Here is a 23,931-nt window from a genome sequence, read left to right as displayed (position 1 = left end):
ATTCATTTGATTTTTGTGAATGTATAATGTTTAAAATAACTTTTGTAAACTCATTAACAAACTGTAATGCTGTCCCTGAGCAAAATGTGTGGCGAGTGTGTGGGAGTTTTTCCGTAAAGTTATTACATTTCAGAAGGACATTCCATGTCGCCATGTTGGACAGGCTGAAGAATCAACTTAAAGCTGTTTAAAGTTTAAATGTCGTGGTGTGTGTCAGATGTGGGAGGGCTGAGAGTGCAAATGTCTCGCCCAGTGGGAGGATCAACTCTCTGTGTGTGTGTGTGTGTGTGTGTGTGTTTCATGAGAAAAACTGCAGTAACACCACTGTGTGTCTCACAGACAGACTTTAACAGGCTGTGCACAGGGACAGATCAGCTGGACACTTCAATACCACGGTAAGATGTCAACTAATTACTGTAGACACTATTAATAGAAGAAGAAAAAAAACAGAATTATTGAGTTTTATAAGCTGAATAATAATAATATTGTCTTCTCATAACGTCTTCTGTTCAAGAACTCTTTCAGTTTTTTCCTGATCTATCAGTTTCAATGGAACCTGAGATGTGATTAGTGTATTATGGATTAATTAGTCCCGGTGTGGGTGTGTGTGTGTGTGTGTGTGTGTATGTTTGTGTGTTTATATTTGATTAATTTATATTATATAATAATATAATAATTTGTATTATTTATTAGTTGATGATAATCATTTTAATGTCAGTAGCCTATATTTTGTTCTAACTTTGTGTTACTGTGTGTGTATAGTTTTAGTATATAGTATACTTTTTTATTATTATTAATTAGAATAACTATTCATTTATTAATTTGTTTTAATAGTTATTAGAGAGAGAGAGAGAGAGAGAGAGAGAGAGAGAGAGAGAGAGAGAGAGAGAGCAGTTGTCACTGTTGTCCTGCTGTTCACTTCAGCTGTGGTACAGTAATTTTGGAATAGACTCAAAGTAGTACAGTTTACATTTTCCATAAAACAATGACAGTTGTGTGTGTGTGTGTGTGTGTGTGTGTGTGTGTGTGTGTGTGTGTGTGTGTGTGTGTGTGTGTGTGTGTGGCACCCCAGGGGCTCGGCGACAAAGGCCGCATGAAAAGTGAGTTATTTTTGTCCAGAATGCAGGCAGTTCTCTCACACACACACACACAGTGTGTATCCCTCTGTTTCTGTTTCTCACCAGTATTAAGATGGAATTTGTCCACACTTCTGTTCCCTAGTGTCTTTTCTCCTTCCCAGATTTCCTTTTCAGTACTTACAAAAAGCACTGTGGTGATGCCATATAGAGTGTTTATATACAACATGATACTAAATGATAATTACCAAATTAATGTACCAAGGTACATAGTGCTTCTGAGGTAAAACTTCCCTATACCCATAAAATGCTAAATGTGAACAGACAGGAATAAAGATTTTTTTTTACACATTAACATCATGAATCAATAAAGCTGCTTTAAAACAGTAGAGATTCCTCTGAGAGATGGCAGAAATACTTCCCAGATTGTAGTCACTGGAGGTGAATGATGGGAATTGTGGCGCTCATTCCCGGTGCACATAAATTTAAGGGATGAAGTTTTGTGGACACTCACTGTTGCTGAGTAAGATAGATGGAGCCTGAGTTTTCAGACTGCTGTAAGTCTCAGATGAATAGAAGAGCGCTTTCCACCACAGGCGTGATTTATATATCTCTAAGTATATATCTCCCTTCCCAGGGCATTAATAAATTAATCACACTGTCGTGCAGATGAATCATACAAGAGCTACCCAAGAACTCAGTGATTGGACTCTACTACATAGGTCCTTATGAAGTCTTTTTGAAGGTTGTGATTTCTTAGGCCCAACTTTAAGGCATGCATAAGCTAAAAACACCTCTAAAGTGAAAACAGAACATATAAAAAAAAATCTACCTCAAAATATTAACAAAAACTAAAATAGTAAATCTATGATACTGGTCATGTAACAATGTCATTAAGTTATACTGTATGTTATTATTTTTACAAGTACATGAAGAAAAATCCCAGACAACTATGTTATCGCAATACAGTATTTGAATGTAATTGTAAAACCATTAAAAATTACATTAAAAATGTAATTTAATTTAATGTAGCACACCACACACAAGGAAATTGGGTCAATTTTAATATCACATTGACTATGCACCTTTTTCTTTTACAATCCCAGACAGATAAAAATGTAATGTGAAATGTAATTAAACAGACATTAACATATTTTAATAATTAAGACAAGACATGCTAAAGAAATTTTCTATAACTTCTAATTGGCTGCACAATTGAATGCATAACATGTTGTCTACCAATAGAATCGCTTTGATGTCCAAGGGGAAATGATCTATTTTTAATGGCACAGTTTTTTAGACGTTAATCTATCACCCCTTTGAGTACAGAGGTACATTACCAAAAGAGTCACACATTAAAGGGTTAGTTCACCTAAAAATGAAAATTCTGTCAGTAATTACTCACCCTCATGTTGTTCCAACCCCGTAAGACTTTCGTTCATCTTCGGAACACAAATTAAGATATTTTTGATTAAATCTGAGAGCTGGATCACTTCTCCATAGGCTTCTAGGTAATTGATATCTGCGCCCAGAAAAGTTAGTAAAGACATTGTTAAAATAGTCCAAGTGACTACAGTGGCTCAACCTTAAGTTTATCAAGCGACGAGAATACTTTTTGTGTGCAATTTAAAAAATAAAAATAAATAACGACTTTATTCAACTATTCATTTTCCTCTGTGTGAGTTCACGTAGTGTAACAGTGCTGCGCTTCTGGGTTGTACGTCAGAACGTAGGCTCACTATCAACAATTCTTTGCTTGTGTAGAATAGGTATCTGACCTTATACTGCTACATACTGAAACACGAACTTTGACCCCTCTTTAAAAAGCTGCCTCATTTAGTTTCATTGTAACAGCAGGCATGGATGGAACATGGCATTATGGGAAGGCGCCAGTAGGTAAGCATGATGCTTGTTTTTAGAGCGGGGTAAATATAGCTTGTAAAAGAGTAATTAAGGCTAACTTCTGCATTAATTCTCTATCCGCAAGCCAACTGTGGTGTCCACACATCGGTTTTTCCACCATCTAAGTGTATGATGTCACCAGCAACTTCCAGACATACAGCGAATTTGGCTCCAAACGTTATATTTCCACTCACATCCAGCAAACACGTCGTTATAAGGTCTGATCGGATGGGTGTATGGGGAGGTGGGGGTGGGGGGCTGTGACCACACACTGTTTTTAGTTGGCCCAAAAACTGGAATGCTGTGCGTAATCTTTCTCCGTGAGTAAAAGGCAGAAATGTTGGTCTCCTAAGAACTCCGTCTGGTTTTTCTCAGCCTGAAGAGTGGAATGTGCCATTTTTAGGAAGAAAAATGCCTTTGTTTGCCCTTTTGGAAACCATGAAATTCTTCCCAACCATGGCCCTGACCACAGTGGCATTCCCACAGGGTGGTACAGGGCAGAGAGACAATAGCTGGACGCATGCCAGTGAAGAACACTAAGCTGACAGACACACTGCACTAGAAAAAATGAGACAACTTTTAAATGGGTCGTGACATGAGACAACAAATTTGCCTTGATCTTTTGACAAATATGAGAGGTCTTTGAAACATTAAAACATCCTGCAAGTTTCATAGCTTAAACTGTCCTTCTCATTATAAACAAAGCATTTATTTACTCAAGCTCCAAAAACAGAGCCGTCCGCTCTCTAATCGCTCTCGCTGTTTTGAAGTCATACACCGATTGGTCCGCTTCAAGTCGAACACACCTATTGTGGAATATGTGACGTAACACGGGCCTTTTCTGTAAATGATGGTTTTATATGGATAATGTTTTCAAAACACTTACTCATGTTCAATAGCGAGTGGGCATTGATGCTGTCATCTATGCTGTGACATTAGCCAATCATTACAGTTTACTGACAGGACTTAAAGGAACCGCCCCTTAAAAACTGATAATTTCAGACAGAGGGTCAGAATGAAGGTAGAAAATTATTATTTTTCCATGTAAATATTTGTTATATGTGTGTGCACAAAACTTTATTAACATTATATGTGAACCTCAAGGAACATTTTCAAATTATTTTAAAAAATCCGTGTCATGACCCCTTTACTTACATTAATTTTGTTGTTGTTGAATTCATCTTAAATATTTTAAGTAAATGTATTTCCTGAATGTAAAATGTTAGGTTGGCTTGATTTAAATTTTGTAATAATTCCTAAATTATTAATTCATATAGTATCTTCTTCTAAAAAAAAATCTGAATAGTTCTGTGAATTTGTTTGTTTATTTTTCATGAAAGTGTTAGAACAATCTGATGTCACCACAGTGTAGTAACAACTAGATGTTAATGTGAGCAGTACTTTCCCATCCAAAACTCACTGCCACGATTCTAGGGTGTTGTGAGTGGTTGCCAGGGTGTTGCTAAGGTATTGGGTGGTAGCTATGCACAGAGTTATTTTGTTATATTATAGTATTCATTAATATTTTGAATTAGTTTTTTTATGTTTTCAGTTTTTAGTTTAAAGGGTTAGTTCACCCAAAAATGAAAATTATGTCATTAATGACACACCCTCATGTCACTCCAAACCCGTAAGACCTCCGTTTCTCTTCTGAAGACATCTTAAGATATTTTAGATTTATTCCGAGAGCTAAATACATTTTGGTCCAAAATTAACAAAAACTACGACTTTATTCAACATTGTATTCTCTTCCGGTCTGTTTTCCATCCGTGTTCACGAGTCCACATTGACGCTGCTGACGTAAGACGCTGCTGACGTGTTATCTGGTGCGTCAATGTGGACTCGTGAACGCGGATGGAAAACCAGAAGAGAATACAATGTTGAATAAAGTCGTAGTTTTTGTTAATTTTGGACCAAAATGTATTTTCGATGCTTCAAAACATTCTAAATAACCCATTCTAATGTCACATGGACTACTTTGATGATGTCTTTATTACCTTTATGGACGTGAACAGTGACACGTCCATTGACTTACAATGGAGGGACAGAAAGCTCTCAGAATAAATCTAAAATATCTTAAGATGTCTTCAGAAGAGAAACGGAGGTCTTACGGGTTTGGAGTGACATAAGGGTGATTCATTAATTACATAATTTTCATTTTTGGGTGAACTAACCCTTTAAGTTTTAGTAATTTTGTATTACTTTTTTTTTTTTTTTTTTTGCATTTCAGTTTAAACTTATTTTATTTCAGTTAGTTGCCAAGGCAATATCTCTAATTTTCATTTAAATTTTGTTAACTTTAATTTTTATAGTTTAGTTTTAGATAACAACCTATTGAGATAGTGGATGGATGTTTAGTTGTTATCATGTTGCTATGCCATGGCTAAACTAATCTGAGTGGTTGCCAGGGCGTTGCTATGCTGTTGCTATGTTGACTAAGTGGCTGTTTTTGATTAAATGTTGCTATGTATATTGCATGTGATGATTGCTTTGAATCTTTTATGGATGGTGAAGCATGTGTGAAATCATTCGTTTTTAGGTCAAAAATCTGTTGAATTGTAATTCACGCCACAGATGAGAATTATAAATCCATTATATTCAGCATATAGTTGTTTAACCAATCAAATGTAGTGATTCTGGACCAGGTTTAGTGTCTAAGATCAGTGTAGATAGAAGAGAAAACTTTTTTGAGGGAATGCCTAAAGACTGGATAAGGAAAGCAATGTAATCCCTTCTTCTCACATAATAAAACCTGTCTGGCATATAGATATGTTTAATAAGCATCCTATGATGACTGCGTTGTTTGCTAAACATCTGGAGCTGGCTCTAACACGTCCCATGGCAGGAAGACACATTGTTCTTAAGAGTAAACAGCCCTCCCAAGATCTCAACCAAGATATTAGATTCAGACCTAAACATCTTTTTCATACCCCAAATTGGTATTTATTCTTCAGACTGGAATTTTCACTTTAATCTGCACAAGTTTCGCTTTAAGTAACGATTGCTTCATTGTCTCATGTTATTCATTCAGAGTCTTTCTCAATTTTCATTTTTTTCATTTCATTTTATTCACAGTCTGACTTTCTATAGTTTCAGCTATAACATTCGTCAGAAATGTGAATTAATACTGTAACTATACTAACTCTTTAACTACACTCTTAGAAGAAGGGCATGTCAGGTGACTCAAATAGAACCTTTAAAGGGTTCCATCATGAGGTCATTTTATGGTTTTAATTAATTAATTTTCTTTTAATTCACATTTCATTTTAATTACATTTTATGAATTAAACAGTTTGAAAACATACTTTAACCTGATTTTTTTTTTTTTATATAATGAAAGGATAATGCATTTCTCCTTATATAAAACCTTTTTGGCATAAAGCACTTTTTAAAATTGAGTCAAGAACCCTATGAACCTTTTTTTTTGTAAGAGTGTATGAGATTTTTACTTTAATAGAAAAAAAATGTTTTAATTATACTTTGCTTAATTTCCTAGAATCCTTAGTTTTGCCTATCTCACTTTTCCTGCTGTTTATTCTTTTAACATTTTTTTTACTCTACTTAGAAACTCACAGTCTGAACATCTGTCAGAAATATGGGCAATGTAAGTTTAACTACAAGTTTACACGCAAGTGGACATTGAGTACTTTCTGTGGTATTCTAAATCTGGGATGAATTTAAAATCCACAATCAACATGTTTAAAACATGTTGACGGATTAATTTAGAATGGCTTCAGAATGTAACTTAAAAGTTTTATTACACTGACATTTGGCCCGCAGGTGTTCAATAGCAATAATTTCACTGGCACATAGACCTCAGGAAACAAATAACTACCAAAGCGCACACACACAGAACACAGTTAACCAGCTGGTTAATCTTCCACCCATTGAACAATGGGGTTGGAAACTTTTGCAGCTGCTGAATAGCGTACTATGTGCTTCAGTAAGTGTGAGTAATTTTGTGTCAAATTAGGGGTTCATTATATTTTCTTCTCATAACACATGATGCATTGAATAAGCTGGACTCCAGTATGTAGAATACCTGTGGAAACCACATTCAAAGAAAGTTTTTGTTGTTCTAGTGTTCGGTTTTACAGACCATTTAGCAACGTGTTTCTTTAAAGACCCACGGCTTGGGGAATATATGAGGTGGAACCAGAACAGAGACGCCCTTCCTGAATTTGCCATTGCATGGGGTCTGTGTAAGTTCGTACTGTTTTTGGATGGGCCGCATCAGGCATCTAAGATCATCTTGTTGAGAAGGAAAATATTCCTTGTTATGGAGTCATTAATCTGCACCTTGTCAAGGCAGGTTTAATCATGTGGGAATGCTGTGGAATTTATTTGATTAGTTGTTTGCCAATGTTCTGCTTTAGATGGCAGGTTTACAAGTTATATAGCGTTCTTTTGTAATGAAATCAGGTTTGATCTTTAGGGGAGAGGGGTATTAAAAAAGAGTGGAATAATAAAATGTGGTCAGAAATGTGATTAAAAGTTTTTAATGTAGGTTTGAAATGCAGTTAAAATCAGATCTTTCTTTTCTGCATGTCTGTCTGAATGATCTGATCAGATGATATGTGGTATTCCATCATTCAGTGACTTACACACATTTTGAAAACTTTGCCTCTTTTTTTCAAAACTTTACTCACAAATCCAAGAATTGCAAATGCAAAATGCCTCACATCTCTTGCAAAACGAAAGCAAGATTGAAACCAAACTATACATTTTTTTACTGTAAGCATTTGTGGTTGTGAATACAGAATTACACAGTCCAAAAAACCTATAACTTGACCTTTGGCCTGTTTAGACCTATTCTAAAGCCATGATTGGTTGGTGTTCAGTAAAGCAATGAGTGTTTGTGTGTGTGATGCACTGATTTTGATAGTTTGTGTTTGAAAAAGGAAATCAAGAAGATTTGTGTGTGTTACAGAGAGAATTGTGTGTTGTGGTTTGCAAAAAGTGTTTTGTAAAATTGAAAACTGAGTCAAAGGCCGAGAATTAGTGTGGTTTTGCAGATCTGATGTGTGGTTCTGGTGTTTGAGTGTCAGGTTTCAGAAATTGTGTGACAAGTAAGGATTCTGTGTGTAAGCAGTTGAAAAAAAACTGTAAAATGTTTTGATCAATGGATTATCAAATAGTTTTAGTTGCAGCCACTAATCTAGAATCTGTATAATAATGAGCTAAAAGCACAGATCTGTCTTGGTGTGTGTTAACTTTTCCTGTTCTTTTCCACTGGAATAAAATGGCTGAGATGTGCAGACACTCTTTTGTGAGTCATGAAATGAGCTGTCAGTTAAACGTTTACCGTCGCGAGACACAAAGACTGGAATGTCAGCGTAGTGGGAATAATATGTCACCTATGATCTGGAAACTCACATGGAATGATTCTCACATTCTCGTCATCTTTCTGCTTACATTATATACATTCCACAACACTTACACACTTGTCTCTCTTATCCTTCTGGTATGAGAATGATTTTGTTTTCATTTTATTGTTTTTTATGTTTTAATTGTTGCAGTTTATTTTTTTAATTATTTATTTATTTTTAAATAATTGTGTTAGTTGTTGCTTAATTATTTAACATGTTATGTAATTGTTTAATTATTTAATTTTATTCAGTGGATGAGTTGGACTGGATAGTGGATATAAAGTGTGCATAAAACTCCTTTAAAAGTGTTATGTGTGTGATTTATTTTAGTTTATTATTTTATTATATTATGTTTTGTATAGTTCAGTGGTGTTTAAAAAGTTCCAGGATCCATCCTAGGATAAGAGTGTGTTTGTTGATGAATGTCCAGAGTGCGCAGAACTGGAATCCAGACAAAGCAGCAGCATATTTTGGTCACTACATAATTGCAATACTTCCATTTGTGTTAGTTTTACTGTCTTAACTATTATTGTAGAATATGGACAATAATGATAATATGACAATGTGTCCAAACATTTGACTGGTAAACCTCTTGGTGCTCATGAAGGAATGTTCTTGTGTTTATATGAGGAGTCACTCAAAGTCCTGTACTGTCATTTCTCAACAAAAACAAGATGGTTTGGGGGGAATCTGAGCTATTTCCAGTTTACAAGGCCGTTCACTCATTTGGGGTTGAGAGCAGGATATGAAGAAGGGGGAGAATGCGAAATCACTGTCATGATGTTCCTGACCCTCGGGGAGTTCTATACATCTCATTAGATCCGCATGTTCTACAATCAGAATGACTCCCACACAGAATGCCAGAGGAGAGCGGGAATAAGAGTGGGACAAGAGATGCAGGCACAGAAAAACTCAAGCTACTTGTTTGGTTGCATGTCTAAGAGTCTTCCACACATTGTCCACTGAATTTAAACCCATATAAGCGTTCACATCCCTAAATTATGGAAAGGGACGAGTAGATATAGCTGTGGACTGGAGATCTCCAGAGCAGGGTGTGAACTCCAAAAGTCTTTCACCTCTGCCAAATGTCGCTGACTTACTTTTCAAAATAAAAGTTTGCCCTTAAAATATGCCCTCGAGATTGACGTTTCATATTTGATGGGACAATTGCTCCGTGAGAAGGGGGTCCCAGAGCTTGTGGACGGGACATAGACTGGAAAAAAATAAGATGGTCACTTGGGCACAAGCAAACACTTGGGACATCACTGCATGATGAGAACTGCTTAAAATGAAAGAAACCATCTTTGGGAAAAATTATTTGAAGTGTAATTTTGTACAAGTTTGGCTTGTGTCCCATTGGATTACATGGAGAGGGCGGGGTTTATGACTTATCCGCAGCCAGCCACCAAGGGGCGATCGAAAAGCTTTGGCTTCACTTTTCAGGACTCGAGTGGCACACTTGGGCCAGGGGCTTTCGGACAAGGCTGAAGAGACCTCTCGTCCCCCTTAGGTAGCAACCTCTCCAACACTTACCCGTTTTTTAAGATCCAATCAATTTTCAAAGGTTAAAAGAAGTCCTGCCCTGTTTTCTCATTAAATATCTTGTTTTACTCAGCAATATCACATTACAGAAGTTTAGTGTTTGTGTGATTGTGAATGCAGTTTCTGTTTGAAAAGATATAGTGAGAGGAGTTTTTAGTGTGGGAATCTGTTCATTCTCACGCTCTGTCCAGGACACACACAGTGGACATCGGTCATGATCACACATTTAACACACATATAGAATGTGACCGCTTGTTTCCCCACTGGATCCTGATGACCATCTGATCCATTTAATCAGAGATAATGGACTAAACTCAGATCCCTAGAGTCTCTCTCTCTCTCTCTCTGTCTCTCTCTCTCTCTCTCTCTCTCTCTCTCTCTCTCTCTCTCTCTCTCTCTCTCTCTCTCTCTCTCTCTCTCAGTCTCCACATACTGAGTGTTTTATTTTCTCCAGTCATTTAATTAAAAACCTTCAGGCCTAACAAAGGATTTAATGCTGATTTCAAATCAAAACAGATTCATCACTGATTACAGACTATATAATGCTTTCTGATGAGGAAAGCCTCACAGATAATTACTCAAAGGTAACTCTGTTTAAATCTGTTTTTTCTTTAGGACTAGAGAGCATCTCAATCCGCTGACTGTGCTGTATGAGTCAGAGAGGAGCGGAGCGTCATGTCGGAAGCATTTGACTGTGACGGATGTAAGGAGTCTCTGTACGGGAGGAAATACATCCAGGTGAACGACGTTCCTCACTGCGTCCCCTGTTACGACCGGCTGTACGCAAACACCTGCCAGGAGTGCAAAGAGCTCATCCAACACACCTCACGGGTGAGCGTTTCACTGAGCGTCACAGATGGGATTCATAGGTGGACACATGTATATTCACAAAACATCATTTTAAAAGTTATTAATTAAAAAATATTTTATATATTTTAGATGTAGTTGTATAATTATATATGTAATATTTATATATATATATATATATATATATATATATATATATATATATATATATATATATATATACAATGGTAGATACTGCACTGCAGTGCCATGTAAATACTATGGTGACCACTTAGTACCATGGTATTTTTCATGTAGTTTATATCTGATACCAGCACAGTACTTTTTCATAAGTGTTCTTATGTGTGTGTGTGACTTGCAAACGTCCACAGTATTTTTAAACACTGCTATCAATTGCTTCCACTTGTGCTTTGTTGTATTTGGATGTGTCTTCGTGTGTTTTATGGTTGCTCTTCAGTGAGTTTACACACACAGGCATAAATTCATTCCATATAATATTTACAGGAGATGTATCTGTGTATCATTCGTCATAGATTCCCACTCTCACAGCTGGTCACGCGTGACAGACGGCCAATGCAAACAGAGCGCTCACCGTCTGACTTACACATCCACTGGGAGAAATGCACACTACACAAACACTACTACTACACGCTCTCTCTCTTTCTGTGTTTTTCTCCCTCGTTCTCCATCAGTCATCTGGAGACGTGATGATGTGTGGGTCATTCGGCTTAAAAGAACATCATTTATTATATGTCAGGTTTAACAGTTGAGTTTGAACTGCTCTGAGTCAGTGACTCACATGTGAGGGTTTCAGAAGTCAAGTCACCTTTATTTATATAGAGTTTTATACAATTCAGATTGTTTCAAATCAGCTTTACAGTGATTGATTTAACATCTGTGAGAAACAGCACACCGTCACATCAACAGATCATAGAGATGGTGAGATCTCTCAGATCTGATTTCTCACATCTTCACTGGAAGATCTCGAGTGTTTTAGACAAACACGAGGAGGTTAAACAGAAGCTTCTGTTCTGTGTTCAGGATTCATGGCCGTCTGATCTTCGAGAGCTTGGATTAGTGGACGATAGTAAAGCATGTTTTCTTTGCGTAGACACAATTCCTTTCATGGTAGTGGAAGTGACACAGAGAACCGCAAGATCTGTTTTACTTCAACATGCTTTTGGTCATAGAACTTCCTGCACAACCAGCTGTGTCACCTCGGTTCACCTTTTGTTCAGCTGTGCAGTGACCTTTGATCCAACATTTGATGATGTAACTGTGATTAAATAGATTCAATTCTATGGACAACATGCGACATGCCACGTCTTCCTTCTTGAACTATATCCAGGGTAGTCAGTCTCATGCACGGTCACAAGATCTAAACTAAATTCAATAAACAAAGTACCGCATGATTTTCTAGAATGCTTTAATATAATTTACAGTTGAACTGAATATATATCTTTGTGTTGTTGTGCCGTCTGTGTTCAGGAGCTGTATTATGAGGAGAGGTATTATCACGAACACTGTTTGCGCTGCTCACACTGCAGCCGTTCTCTGGCCGACGAGCCGTTCACCCGTCAGGAAGACGTCCTGGTGTGTAACGAGTGTTACCGTAATGAGGTTTCCTCTAAATGTGTGGCCTGCGCCAAGACTGTGATGCCAGGTACAGTTCCCCACACACACACATATGCATATGCTTATGTTTCATTTATATACTGTATACTCTAACATTCAGTAAGATTTTTTTTTTTTTTTTTTTTTAAAGAAATTGATACTTTTATGCAGCAAAAACACATCAAATTGATCAAAAGTGACAGTAAATACATTTATAAACTTTCTATTCATCAAGGAATCCAGAATAAAATTATCAGTTTCCACATGGGCCTAAATATGAAGCAGCACAACTGTTTTCAACATTGATAATAATCAGAAATGTTTCTTGAGCATCAAATCATCTTATTAGAATGATTTCTGAAGGATCATGTGACACTGAAGACTGGAGTAATGATGCTGAAAATAAAGCTTTACCATCACAGGATTAAATTATTTAAAATTGTAATAATATTTCACAATTTTACTGTTTTTACTTTATTTTTGAACATATTTATATATATATTAGTGCTGGGCAACAATTATTCTCAATTAATCACATCCAAATTAAAAGTTTGTGTTTGCATATGTGTGTGTACTGTGTGTATTTATTTTGTATATATTAATATATACATATGCATGTATATATTTAAGAAATATGTACATATTTATACATAATTTATATTATATATAAATATAAATATTTAAAATATAAATAATACATTTTTCATAAATATATATACATGCATGTGTATGTATTTTTATATACAAAATAAATATACACAGTACACACACATATATTATGTAAACACAAACTTTTACTTTGGATGCGATTAGTCAGTTGCTCAGCGCTAATATATATATATATATATATATATATATATATGTGCGTGTGTGTGTGTGTGTGTGTGTGTGTGTGTGTGTATATATATATATATATATATATATATATATATATATATATATATATATATAATTTCTTTCTATATATTTGAATTGCAGAAAATTGTATTCTGCTGCTGTGAACATCTCAGTCATCACAAGCCTCTTGCATGTAATTGATTGTACCAGATTGTATAGATTAAAATCATAATACAACACAACAAATACGAAAGCTTTCCAATGTAATCCGACAGAAAATGAAGTTTGTGTGTTTCTCACCCTGCCCGCTAAAGCAGAAACCGAGTTAATGAGTTTTGATTGGGCGTCAGGGTGCGGCAGTAGAGATGTGACAGTGTGATTACAGACACACTCAGCTGAGAGAGAAAACCCTGCGGCCACGCTCACACACACACACACACACACACACGCCTCCAGGCCTGGTGCCAACTCTTGGGCGTTACATTACCCATAATTACACTCCGCCGCCCGCCTCTGTCTCTCTGGAGCTTTTCAGAGAGAAATAAGAGATGGTGAAAGTTCCAGAAGGATAAAATTACAAACTGAAAGTGGCAGCTCTCTCCTCCCTCGCTCATTTGAAACAGACCCGCCGTCTCAGTCCCTCACGGCTCATTTTCACACCCATTCTCAGTCTTTATACAGAGATCAGGTGAGCCAGTTTGGCGTTTTCCCACCAAACCTGTACGTTACATCTGCAACTTGTGCATTTCCAGATTCCAGATGCATTTTATTGAAATACCAGCCGTTGTGGAATTTTCAGCCCACAGCTTTTGCACGCCTCAGAGACAAAACACCCACTCGAGAGGCTTTAGTAGATCCAGGGCAGTTCAAGTTCAATTGTGAATGTAGTTGTGTAGTAGACAGACTGTAGCGTGACATCACACATGTAGTTAGTCTCTGCATTACAAAGACTAATTACTTATCAGACATGCTCAGCCACCCTCAACACAATACAACGCTTGAGCAAGAACAGCTGAGGCTGTTTCTCAGAAGAAGACCAGCGCAGACATGCAGGTAGAAGCACATTCACAGATTGTGCAATGATGTAATGAGATAAAAATGATAAGAGCTATGAGATAATGTTTAGCTCGTAAATAAAAAAAAACAAGAAATCAAAATGACAGTTTTTTGGCTTACTTTATGTCTGAGGTGAATCTAGTGTCCCACTATTATTTTCATATTATTTGTATACTCTATTTATTAACATTTTAAATTGGCTTTTATTTTTATATTTTATATATGTTTTACTTTTTATTTTGGTTTTTAAGTTTCAGTAATTTTGTAATGTGCTTTTGTCATTGTTCTTAGTGGGGGGTTTTTCATGATCATTTTACATATTTAATCTGAAATATTTGTCCAAAATACATGTTCAAAATATAATTTTTTGCAGTGTAAAATGAGAAAGTACCTCCTGCTTGGACAGGGAAAAAAATATGGAAGAGCTCCTGCTCCCATTAGTAGTTGCATTGTCTTTACATGAAGTTAAAATGGTTTAGTCATGTTGCTTTGCTCAATGAAGTGTCGATCTCTTAGGCTCTAAGCGGCTGGAGTACGGAGGCTGCTCGTGGCACGAGGAATGTTTTGTTTGTTGCGGCTGTGAGAAGCCCATCGGCGGACAGTCGTTCATCCCAGATAAGGACGAGTTTTACTGTGTGTCCTGTTACGAGGGAAGATTCGCCCCACGCTGCGCCCACTGCAAACAGGTGAGAGGAAAACTAGCACTCTTAAAAATAAAGGTTGATGATTCCATGAAGAACCTTTAACATCCATGAAACCTTTCCACTGGACAAAAGGTTCTTTAAAGTGGAAAAAGCATATTAAAATATCCTTCACATAAAGAAATTTTTTTACTTTTAACGCAAAAATATTGTTTTTTCATGCACTGCTCAATTTTGAGATTTTGGCCTATTTGGCTTTTCATAACGTGTTGTTTCAGACTAGTGGAAAGAAAACATCCAAAATACACTTTTAAGTGTGTACTTTATCTATTTACATCTCTAGATTTCAATCACAGTTCATATCTTTAAAGGTTGATTTCTTAAAATTAGTTTTTTCTCCAGTTCAGTAGGACTTACACCAAACATTACAGTTCTAATATGTCAACAAAATGAAACAGAAGTGAATGCATAGTTAATTTGAAAATGCCTCATTTGCATATTTAAACATAATTTTCCAAAAACTTACAAAAATGTTTGAAATTCTTAATGTATTCAATCAACACAGGAAGTATGGTGATATTTATTATTGTTAAAATTTTACCCTATTTATGTGTCTTGCCTTCAAAGTTGTTCACTTAAATGTTCTTTGGCAAAAGTTCTTTTTTTCACTGTGAAAACCCCCTTTGGAAACTTTACTTTTAAGAGTGTAAACTACACACATCTGAAGATTAATCTAAATACTGAGTATTTTTTGCTTTTATTTCATTGCTAACCTCGTTAAGTTGTACGCAGTGAATGCCAGTGTGTTTGGTCTCGTCTCTTCCAGATCTTGGTTCAGGGTGGCGTTACGTACAGAGACGAGCCCTGGCATAAAGAATGTTTCTTGTGTTCGGGTTGTAAAGTCCAGCTGGCCGGACAGCCTTTCACAACGCAGGGTGAAGATCCGTTCTGTGTGAAGTGCTTCAGTAACCTGTACGCCCAAAAATGTGCCGCCTGCGACAAACCCATCACAGGTCAGTGTGTGTTAATGTGTCCTTATAACAAGAGGCTCTTCATTAGCAGTTCCTTCAGCTGATAACAGAAACACTGTCAGAAACAAGAGACAGTTGTCACATAAACAGGGTCGTGTGTTTGGAGGCTGTTGAGTGTGTTTGAATAAAGTTCTGCTTGTTCATCGGGACTCAAGAGTCTCTCATCCACCGGGTCATGACCTATGAGAATATAATATCTGACTCAAATATCAATATCAAATATCAAACTGTTTATATGTTTTAACCCTAAAGCCTAGTGTATCATATTTGATACACACATTTCTAAAACATGATCAAAACTTTGCTAAACACAATCTTCTACATGACATCTATTGTATGAGTGATAATTTATACATTTTTAGCACGTAAAAGGCTAATTCTAGCTATAACGTCCCCCTTCAGGTCGTGGTTCACGTGTCCTTTTGCTGTGAAATCTTGATTTTTTTTAAGTAAATGTAAGAATAACGTTTATATTGTTATTAATATTTTAAGATAAACTGGACTGAAGCAACTTTTATTTGTTACATTTATTTGTTCATCTCTCAGTCATCATTGTATTTCATTATACGTTTTGCCTCCCACAATAAAAACTACAGAGATTTGATTATAAAACTAAGCATTTAAATATAATCTAACTAAGACATTATTGGGATATATATAGTGACAACTGATTTTAACATGCATTTCATGAAGTACGCTATACTGTTATATAGATCTCAATGATGTACAAACAATTAGAATTTCATCCATTTATGGGGCATATAAATATCAGCAACAACAAATTGCATGTTTTTTCTCAGTTTAGACCTTTGAATAAAATTGAGGTGTTTTTTTTCCTCCAATTATGAGCTTCATATTCTCACTAATCATACTATTGGCCATAAAATTGTGTCGAATATGACATTCAACAACAAAAAAATATATATCCCAAAAAAAAAAAAAAAAACATTTTAAAATATAAAAAATCGCCCATTTAAAAAATGTATATATATATAATAAATACAGTATATTTATTTATATGTTCTCATCCTCATGTCGGTCCAAACCCCAATTACTTTTTCTATGGAAAACAAAAGAAGATATTACGCAGAATGTCCATGCTGCTCTTTTCCATTGAATGAAAGTGAATGGAGACTGGGGCTGTCAAGCTCTAAAAGTGACAAATAAAAAAATTACAAAAGTAGTCAAGCAAAACATGACTTAAACATACAACATACAAGTTGCATAAACCATGTTGGGTTTTTTTGTCATTTAAAAAAAGCTCAACAGCCCCAGTCTCCATTCACTTTCACTTTCAAGAACTTCTTTTGTTGCACAGAAGTAAGTGAGCAATATCAGTTTGGAACAACATTAAGTAAATCATCTTTAGCAGAACAACACTGTAAAAAAATCCATAAAAAACAGAAAAGTGTTTACAGTTAAGTTTACAGACTTTTCTATTAACAATAAATCACAACACAATGCAATGCAGAATTCAAAATACGGGTAAAACACCTGTGAAACATCAATAAAATTCCTTCATTAACACATTGTTCTATATTTTTACAGACTTTTCTTAGAGTGTGTCCTTATCAATGTTTGTAAACAGTTTAATGATGTTCATATGAAATGATGATAATGTTATTTTAGAGATTTTAGAAACGGCTGCTCAATGAAACTCCTCTCAATGTTTTTGTCAGGTTTTGGAGAAGGGAAGTACGTGTCGTTTGAGGATCGTCAGTGGCATCAGTCGTGTTTTAAGTGTTCTGAGTGTTCGGTGTCTCTGGTCGGCGCTGGATTCTTCCCCGACGGGACAAAGATTCTCTGCAAAAACTGCAATGCCAAATAATTCAAAACTGTTTCTGTAGATGTGCTGAAGAACAGAGCGCTGTGTGATAGAAACACATTTATGAAACGTTTGACTTCATTTATACATGTATGATGTACATGAAAGTTTAGGTTACATTCTCCCAAATCTGTATGTTAAAAATATCTCAACTAGAACGACACATTAGATTGTGTAAATGTATTTCATGGTTTAAATGATAAACTCAAATCATTTGAACTGAACGTGTTTCGTGCCAAAGTGACTCAGTTTTGATTTTATGTTTGAGTAATTTTTCATGTGTTTGCATTAACATCAGGCCTTTAAATTCCAACATCAACATTCCTCAATGAAACTTACATCTGAGCAAAACACACACTGAGTGTTAATATGTGAGGTGTGTGTTCAGCGAGACAGGATTGAATCATGTAATGATGCATTAGAATCTGGACAGAAAATGTTGTTTGTATTAAACAGTGAATTTTACAGTGCACTATTTTAATGCACATGCATTGGTGTTTTATCCATTCATTTTTAATAATTCTCACATGAAATATTCACGTATTAATAATGATTTAACAGGTGGATTCCTATTTGTGTTGCTTTCAAAAGAATACTTTAACTTTGTTTTTAAATGTTTGATGTATTTTTAATTATGAATGGCTTCAGTAAAACTGATCCTGCTGTCGTTTCCTTTCATAAAATATTTGTTACATAATAAACAACAACTTTCAAATATCATTTCAGGTTAAGTCAAATTATGTTTTCACTTTAAAAACAAATAAAAGATAAGATATCTGATAAGATATTTATGTCTCATTTTCTGGGGATATAAATCAAAATTAAGTGTTTTGTTGTTTAAAAAAAGGCAACATTATCTACCAGTGGAGTAAGAAAAATAATCTTAATTCAGACAGAAACAAGATTATTTTTCATACCCCATTGGCAGATAATGTTGCTTGTTTTAAGCAAAAACTCACTTCATTTTGTATTTTCATTTGGCATTTTACTACTTTAGTAAACATCTTGATTTAAGAATCTTTTCACAAAACAAGACAAAAATACTAAGTAAGAAAAGCATATTTTTTTCAGAACTAAAAGATGACTGTACTTTGGTAAAATTATTGATGGCAGAATTACTACAGGTTTTAAATTAAAATGAGGATTAAAAACATCACAAAGCAGAAATGATCTTTCCAAACACCTTTATAAACATAATCTGTAACCGTTGGTTTAAGAAATTCTCATGACTCTTCTGTTAGATGCAGTTGACTCTGTTTATGGAAATATGAAAACTGTGGCTTTGTCCCAGGAGAGACTCCGGGTCCCATTAAAGCCGTTCTCTGGGGTCTTTGGTTTCATCTTGTGTCCTAAACCTCAGTGGACAGAACATTTGTCCTGCCGTCTCTGTTAAAACCATCAGAACTAAACAATCACTCAATCCATCATGTGTTAAACACTGCAACACACACTCAATACACAAACAGAGCATTAAAATGTGGATCCAATATATTCATCCATTAATGAGTGGTGCAGGCAACATTATTAATCATAATCAGGACTAAAGATGCACAATCAAAATCTTTTTACCTGACATAGCACTCACAAAGAACAATTTTCACCAAGTAAACTAAAAACAAATCACTAAACAAATTAAACTGAACATTTTTGAATAACATGATATTTCCAGGTTTTCCATGACTGTGTGAACCTCATTGTTTGTGTCTGTATTTTCTGATATGAAACTATATAGCGCCATCTAGTGAACATTATCTACAGTAATGCTGTAGCACAGAGACCTCAGAGAATCTTAAAGGGATAGTTCACACAATAAATGAAAATTCATAATTTACTTGCTCCAAACCTGTATGAGTTTATTTACTGTGACTGGTTTACTTTAAAGAGATAAAGTTTTCTACTCTTTCTCTCAGGACAGAATATGTGACTAGCTCTCTATCCTGAAAGAAGGAACAGATTTTGTATAAGGTTTCATTTTATAAGGTTTTATATTTGTATCTCTACTTCATATCAGCGCCATCAGATATTTTAAAGGTCCTATATTTCATGAAAAAATTGATTCAACTGTATCAATGAAAAAAAAATTACATTTAAATGAATCTGATGTGTTTTTACAGTGGTCTAATTTTCTATTCGTATGGTTACGGTTCTTCTTCTTCTTCTACTTCTTCTCTTTTTTTTTGAATCATTGTGGTTTTAGGTCCTACTTTGAAGATCTATTAGTGTTGTGTATGAATATGGTAATCATACAGTTCTATGATTAATATTGAGGAATTAACATCTGATTTACCACAGTAATATCACAGATCATTTTGTAATTGAAATGGTAGAAACAGCTTTGATATCATTTATCATGTTATCATAGACTGTTTTATTTTTATGTAAAAAACAAAACAAAAAAACATTTCACTTTGTCAGGTTGAGATGGGAGAAAACAATGGCATGAATAATTATGAAAAGATGAAAATAAAATTGTTAAACAAGCATTATACTTTTAATTAGAATTTGCAATTATAACTAGAAATTATTGATTTTAACAATGAAAAACAAATGATGAAAAAATAGCAAAACATGTTTAGATTTTTAATTATATAAATAATTTTCTTTGAGTATTCCATATTAGGGCTGTAAATTCATATATTGTGTTTGACAGGTGTGATGATCAGTGGAGTTGAGTTTTTACCTCCATAGTTTAATGATGGGCTAAAATATGGATAGAGTTTCCCAGTGAAAGACTGATCAGTGAAAGAGTAGAGATGAGAGCTGGACTCCACATCATAAAAGGAGACCAGACCCTCCTCATAATCCACAAACACACCGACCCGCTGCGGCTTCACTCTCACACACAGAGAGACACGAGGACCAGCACAGGCTCTATATTCATTCTCATTCCTCAGCCACACAATCCAGTGTCCATTACTGGGACTCGCTGTGATTGATCCCTTCCTGTTAATGGATTCTCTGGCCACTCCTAAATCCCATTCAGTCTTTCCCTTCACCTGCACCTCAAAATACAATCTCCCTGAGGAGAATCCCTCCTTTCCCAGGACACATACACAGTCATCAAATCTCTCTGGTTTGTCTGGGAGTTTCTGTCTAATGTCTCCATGTCTCACTTGTTTTCCATCATCAGACAGGATGAGATTAGGATTAGCTGTATCAGGATCCAGAGTCACATCCACTGAGAAAACAGAGAATATGAATCACAAATTCACAATACAGATATTTAGTGATGATGTTTGTAATATGTAATCAGTGTTTAATCATACTGTCGGTCAGTGATGAAGCTGTGAGTATCTGAGTGTAATCTAGTGTAGTGCAGACAGCACACTGTACCTGCATACTGCTGTATCCTCTTCAGTTCTGTAGAGACACATGACAATAAAACACCATCAGATCTTTGACATGTTTATGTGTGAATTATAGACAAGATTTAAGGTTATATTTAAATAATTGTGAACAACATCATGTTTTATCTGATCAATGTTTCTCTGCTGATATTTAGAGAATCCCTGAACTCCTATTGTGTTTGAGCTCGAAATATTCCTTCTTTTAGAACATCTTTGGGAATGTTTTGTGAAACATTTTATGACATTTTTATTTGAGATATTTCTATGCCCAATGTTATTCATCTCAGTTTTGGAGTGTATTAGTGTTGTGGTTATTCACTAAAGACAACACTATAAAAAATAATCTTTAAGAAAATGAAGATTCATGTGCTGATTGTTGATGTATGTTTCACTAGTTCACAATTACAAATAAGTCAGATTGAATAAAAGCGCATTTGGCGTGCTGTTCGAGGGGAGGGCTCCGGGCTCGCTAGGCTATTCGGCCCGAACCCAGAGTACTCCCTTGTACTCCTGGCTGTCGAAGAATGAGCCAAGAGTGAGGAGTCGGGGTGGTGGAGGAATGCTGAAAACTGTCAAGGAATGTTAGGTGAGTTGACAGAGTGAATATATATATATGCTTCCTCTCATGCTGATAGGGTAGACAGTAATTGTCTGATGACGAGTTAATTGGATTGATTATTTGAACGTGCTCCTCCTGAACTTTGTTTATAAAACATCATGTGTGTTTAAGTTACGCAGATGTACATAAATAGAAATGAATAAAAAAAAATGTTATTATCCCCAGTCTACCTTAATTTATTTACATAAAATAGCAAGAAAACAAGAACTTTACCTCTGTTTTTATGAGCAAACACAGTTATGAGTATTCCAGCAATCACAATGAGCACAACTATAACTGAAATCAGGATGACTGATGTTTTCCAAGAATTAAACATATTATCTGCAAAACAAAAAAGTAAATCACATTTTTTTAATCAAACATATTTTACCGGTGTTTACGTAATGTTCCGTTTTGAATGGCACATACACAGTAAAATGTTGATACAAAACTGTATTATAAACCTAATGCTGTTATTACCTATAGCTTCACATAATAAGCCTATAATCATGAATTCTTTTTACTGCATCAAAAATGTCATGTGAACATAACTGACAAGTACAGTAACAGATATACTTATACGGATATGTACTTACTTGTGGTCTTAATCAGTGTCTCCAGCATGTGATGTCTCAGTTTGACTCTGCAGTGAATCTTGTCGTTACTGACATATACAGTGACGGAGTGTTTGACACTGAATCTGTCTGTGTTTCTGATTGTCTCTGTAGTTTCTGAACTCAAACTGACTCCTTCACTGTCCAGCCACTCAAGATCAGGTTCAGGATACCAACCTTCAGATTCACAGTGTAGATGAAGCCCTCCTGAACGATCAAACCCATCTACAGTGATCACTGGAGGACTTCCTATAACTACAGATCGACAAGAACCTTCTGTTGTTATTCTGGCTTTTTTGAGTAAGTTTGTTCAGTGAAAAGAGCATGCTATAGTTTTCACTGGTTTCCTCACCTTCAACTCTGACATCAACAGTGGCATCATCAGACCAGGATTTAGACTGAATAAAACACTTATAACGTCCTTCATCAGAGACTTGGACTGTTGAGAGTTTAAGTGATGCGTTTCCTCTCTGTAGTTCTTGATGATTCAGTTTTGTTCTTCCTCTGTAGGACTGAATCTGACCTGTGTTTCTGTCTTCATGATCCTCATAGAGATGCACTTGAGTCTTTCAGATCAAGTCTAAACCACTCCACTCTCATGTCCACAACACTGATGTTGGGTTTGACTGAACAGGGCAGAATGCCATCTTCACCAGCTACAGCAAATACAGGATCCGCAGGTCCCTCTACTTCATACTGCTCTGTTACAAGAGAAAGAGAGCCGGTCTGAACTACACACCCTAAAGGTTTTTACTCTAATGTTGTTCCAGAAAAACAGTACTGTGCAATACATATAAAGTATTATTCACAATGATGAATAAATTACCTGATCTTGAATCAGTAATTCCACTAACAAGCAGGAGAGTCAAACAAACGAACTTCATCTCTGAGACACATTTGCTAAAAAGAAAATATGAAAAAAGAGAAAACACTACAGAAAAGTGTGTCAGCATACATGCTTTTTGCCTTAGAAAAATACCTCAACCTTCTGTCCAAAAGCGAGATACACATTTACAATCACTTTTTATAAATGTGATTTTCATCTGCAGTTTTGCAGGTTTGTGTTCAGTCTGTCTGCGGGTCATTTACTTCCTGTTTCTTTAGTGTGGTTCTGTTCAACTTAATTTGACATAAAGCTACTAAACCAGATCACTTCCATTAGAAACCTGTTCAGCACAATTATATTTCTATCTCTTACCTGTGAGGATCAGATGTGTCCACAAGACTCTTTGAACGGATCAATAAATATTCTGTAGTTTAATAAGGTTGATCGTTTCAGGAGTCCATATTGTTATTGATCAAGTTAGTTTCACTTTCTCTGAATCTCTTTCTGAACTACAGTGATGTCAGAGCTCCTCCTGTATTCACACATTTACATTTGTCCCTGTATTCGGTGTGTTTGGTTCATGTGTGTCTGTATTGGGACTGATGTTTCTATCAGGTTATGAAGAAGAGATTTCAGCAGACTTGCAAAAGCTGGATTGTTTGGCAACATTGGTTAAGAGTTTCAGGACAAATGCAGCTCAACTTAGACAGTCATCAATGGAGAAAGTATGGCACGTCAGTGACATTATTAATAACAGGCCATCCCATAATGTATGAGAAGACAAAGAGAAAACTGGTCAGGGAGATTCTCAAGAGACCTACAGTAACATGAAGAGTTGCAGCTCTT

At 35.6% G+C, this 23,931-nt stretch overlaps 2 protein-coding genes across 2 annotated transcripts; one reads left to right on the top strand and one right to left on the bottom strand.

Annotated features, from left to right (window-relative positions):
• Nucleotides 1-265: 265 nt before the first annotated feature.
• Nucleotides 266-18,846, top strand: fhl3b (four and a half LIM domains 3b). Its single transcript, XM_084130740.1, has 6 exons — nucleotides 266-395; nucleotides 10,505-10,720; nucleotides 12,185-12,359; nucleotides 14,720-14,889; nucleotides 15,671-15,857; nucleotides 17,555-18,846. The coding sequence occupies exons 2-6, from the start codon at nucleotides 10,565-10,567 to the stop codon at nucleotides 17,701-17,703; spliced, it is 837 nt and encodes a 278-aa protein (XP_083986866.1). The 5' UTR covers nucleotides 266-395; nucleotides 10,505-10,564; the 3' UTR covers nucleotides 17,704-18,846.
• A 23-nt stretch (nucleotides 18,847-18,869) lies between these two features.
• On the bottom strand, nucleotides 18,870-23,584 carry LOC311093387 (butyrophilin subfamily 1 member A1-like). The gene is given in 8 exon segments (XM_084130739.1): nucleotides 18,870-20,878; nucleotides 21,034-21,060; nucleotides 21,880-21,987; nucleotides 22,242-22,514; nucleotides 22,612-22,820; nucleotides 22,822-22,960; nucleotides 23,086-23,159; nucleotides 23,458-23,584. Coding segments are annotated over 7 exon segments (1,362 nt in total). The 5' UTR covers nucleotides 23,144-23,159; nucleotides 23,458-23,584; the 3' UTR covers nucleotides 18,870-20,330.
• Nucleotides 23,585-23,931: the final 347 nt, after the last annotated feature.

Source organism: Abramis brama (genome assembly GCF_963993115.1).
Source record: "Abramis brama genome assembly, chromosome: 12".
NCBI classification, from domain to species: Eukaryota; Metazoa; Chordata; class Actinopteri; order Cypriniformes; family Leuciscidae; genus Abramis; species Abramis brama.
Note: the sequence above shows the minus strand (reverse complement) of the source record. Positions and strands in the feature narration are given on the sequence as shown.

Excerpts from the sequence above, each read along its gene's own strand:
- fhl3b (XM_084130740.1), top strand. The coding sequence starts at position 10,565 with ATGTCGGAAGCATTTGACTGTGACGGATGTAAGGAGTCTCTGTACGGG. Across the intron at positions 14,890-15,670 it reads GCTGCGCCCACTGCAAACAG|ATCTTGGTTCAGGGTGGCGT; the intron begins GTGAGAGGAAAA and ends CGTCTCTTCCAG. Across the intron at positions 15,858-17,554 it reads CTGCGACAAACCCATCACAG|GTTTTGGAGAAGGGAAGTAC; the intron begins GTCAGTGTGTGT and ends TGTTTTTGTCAG.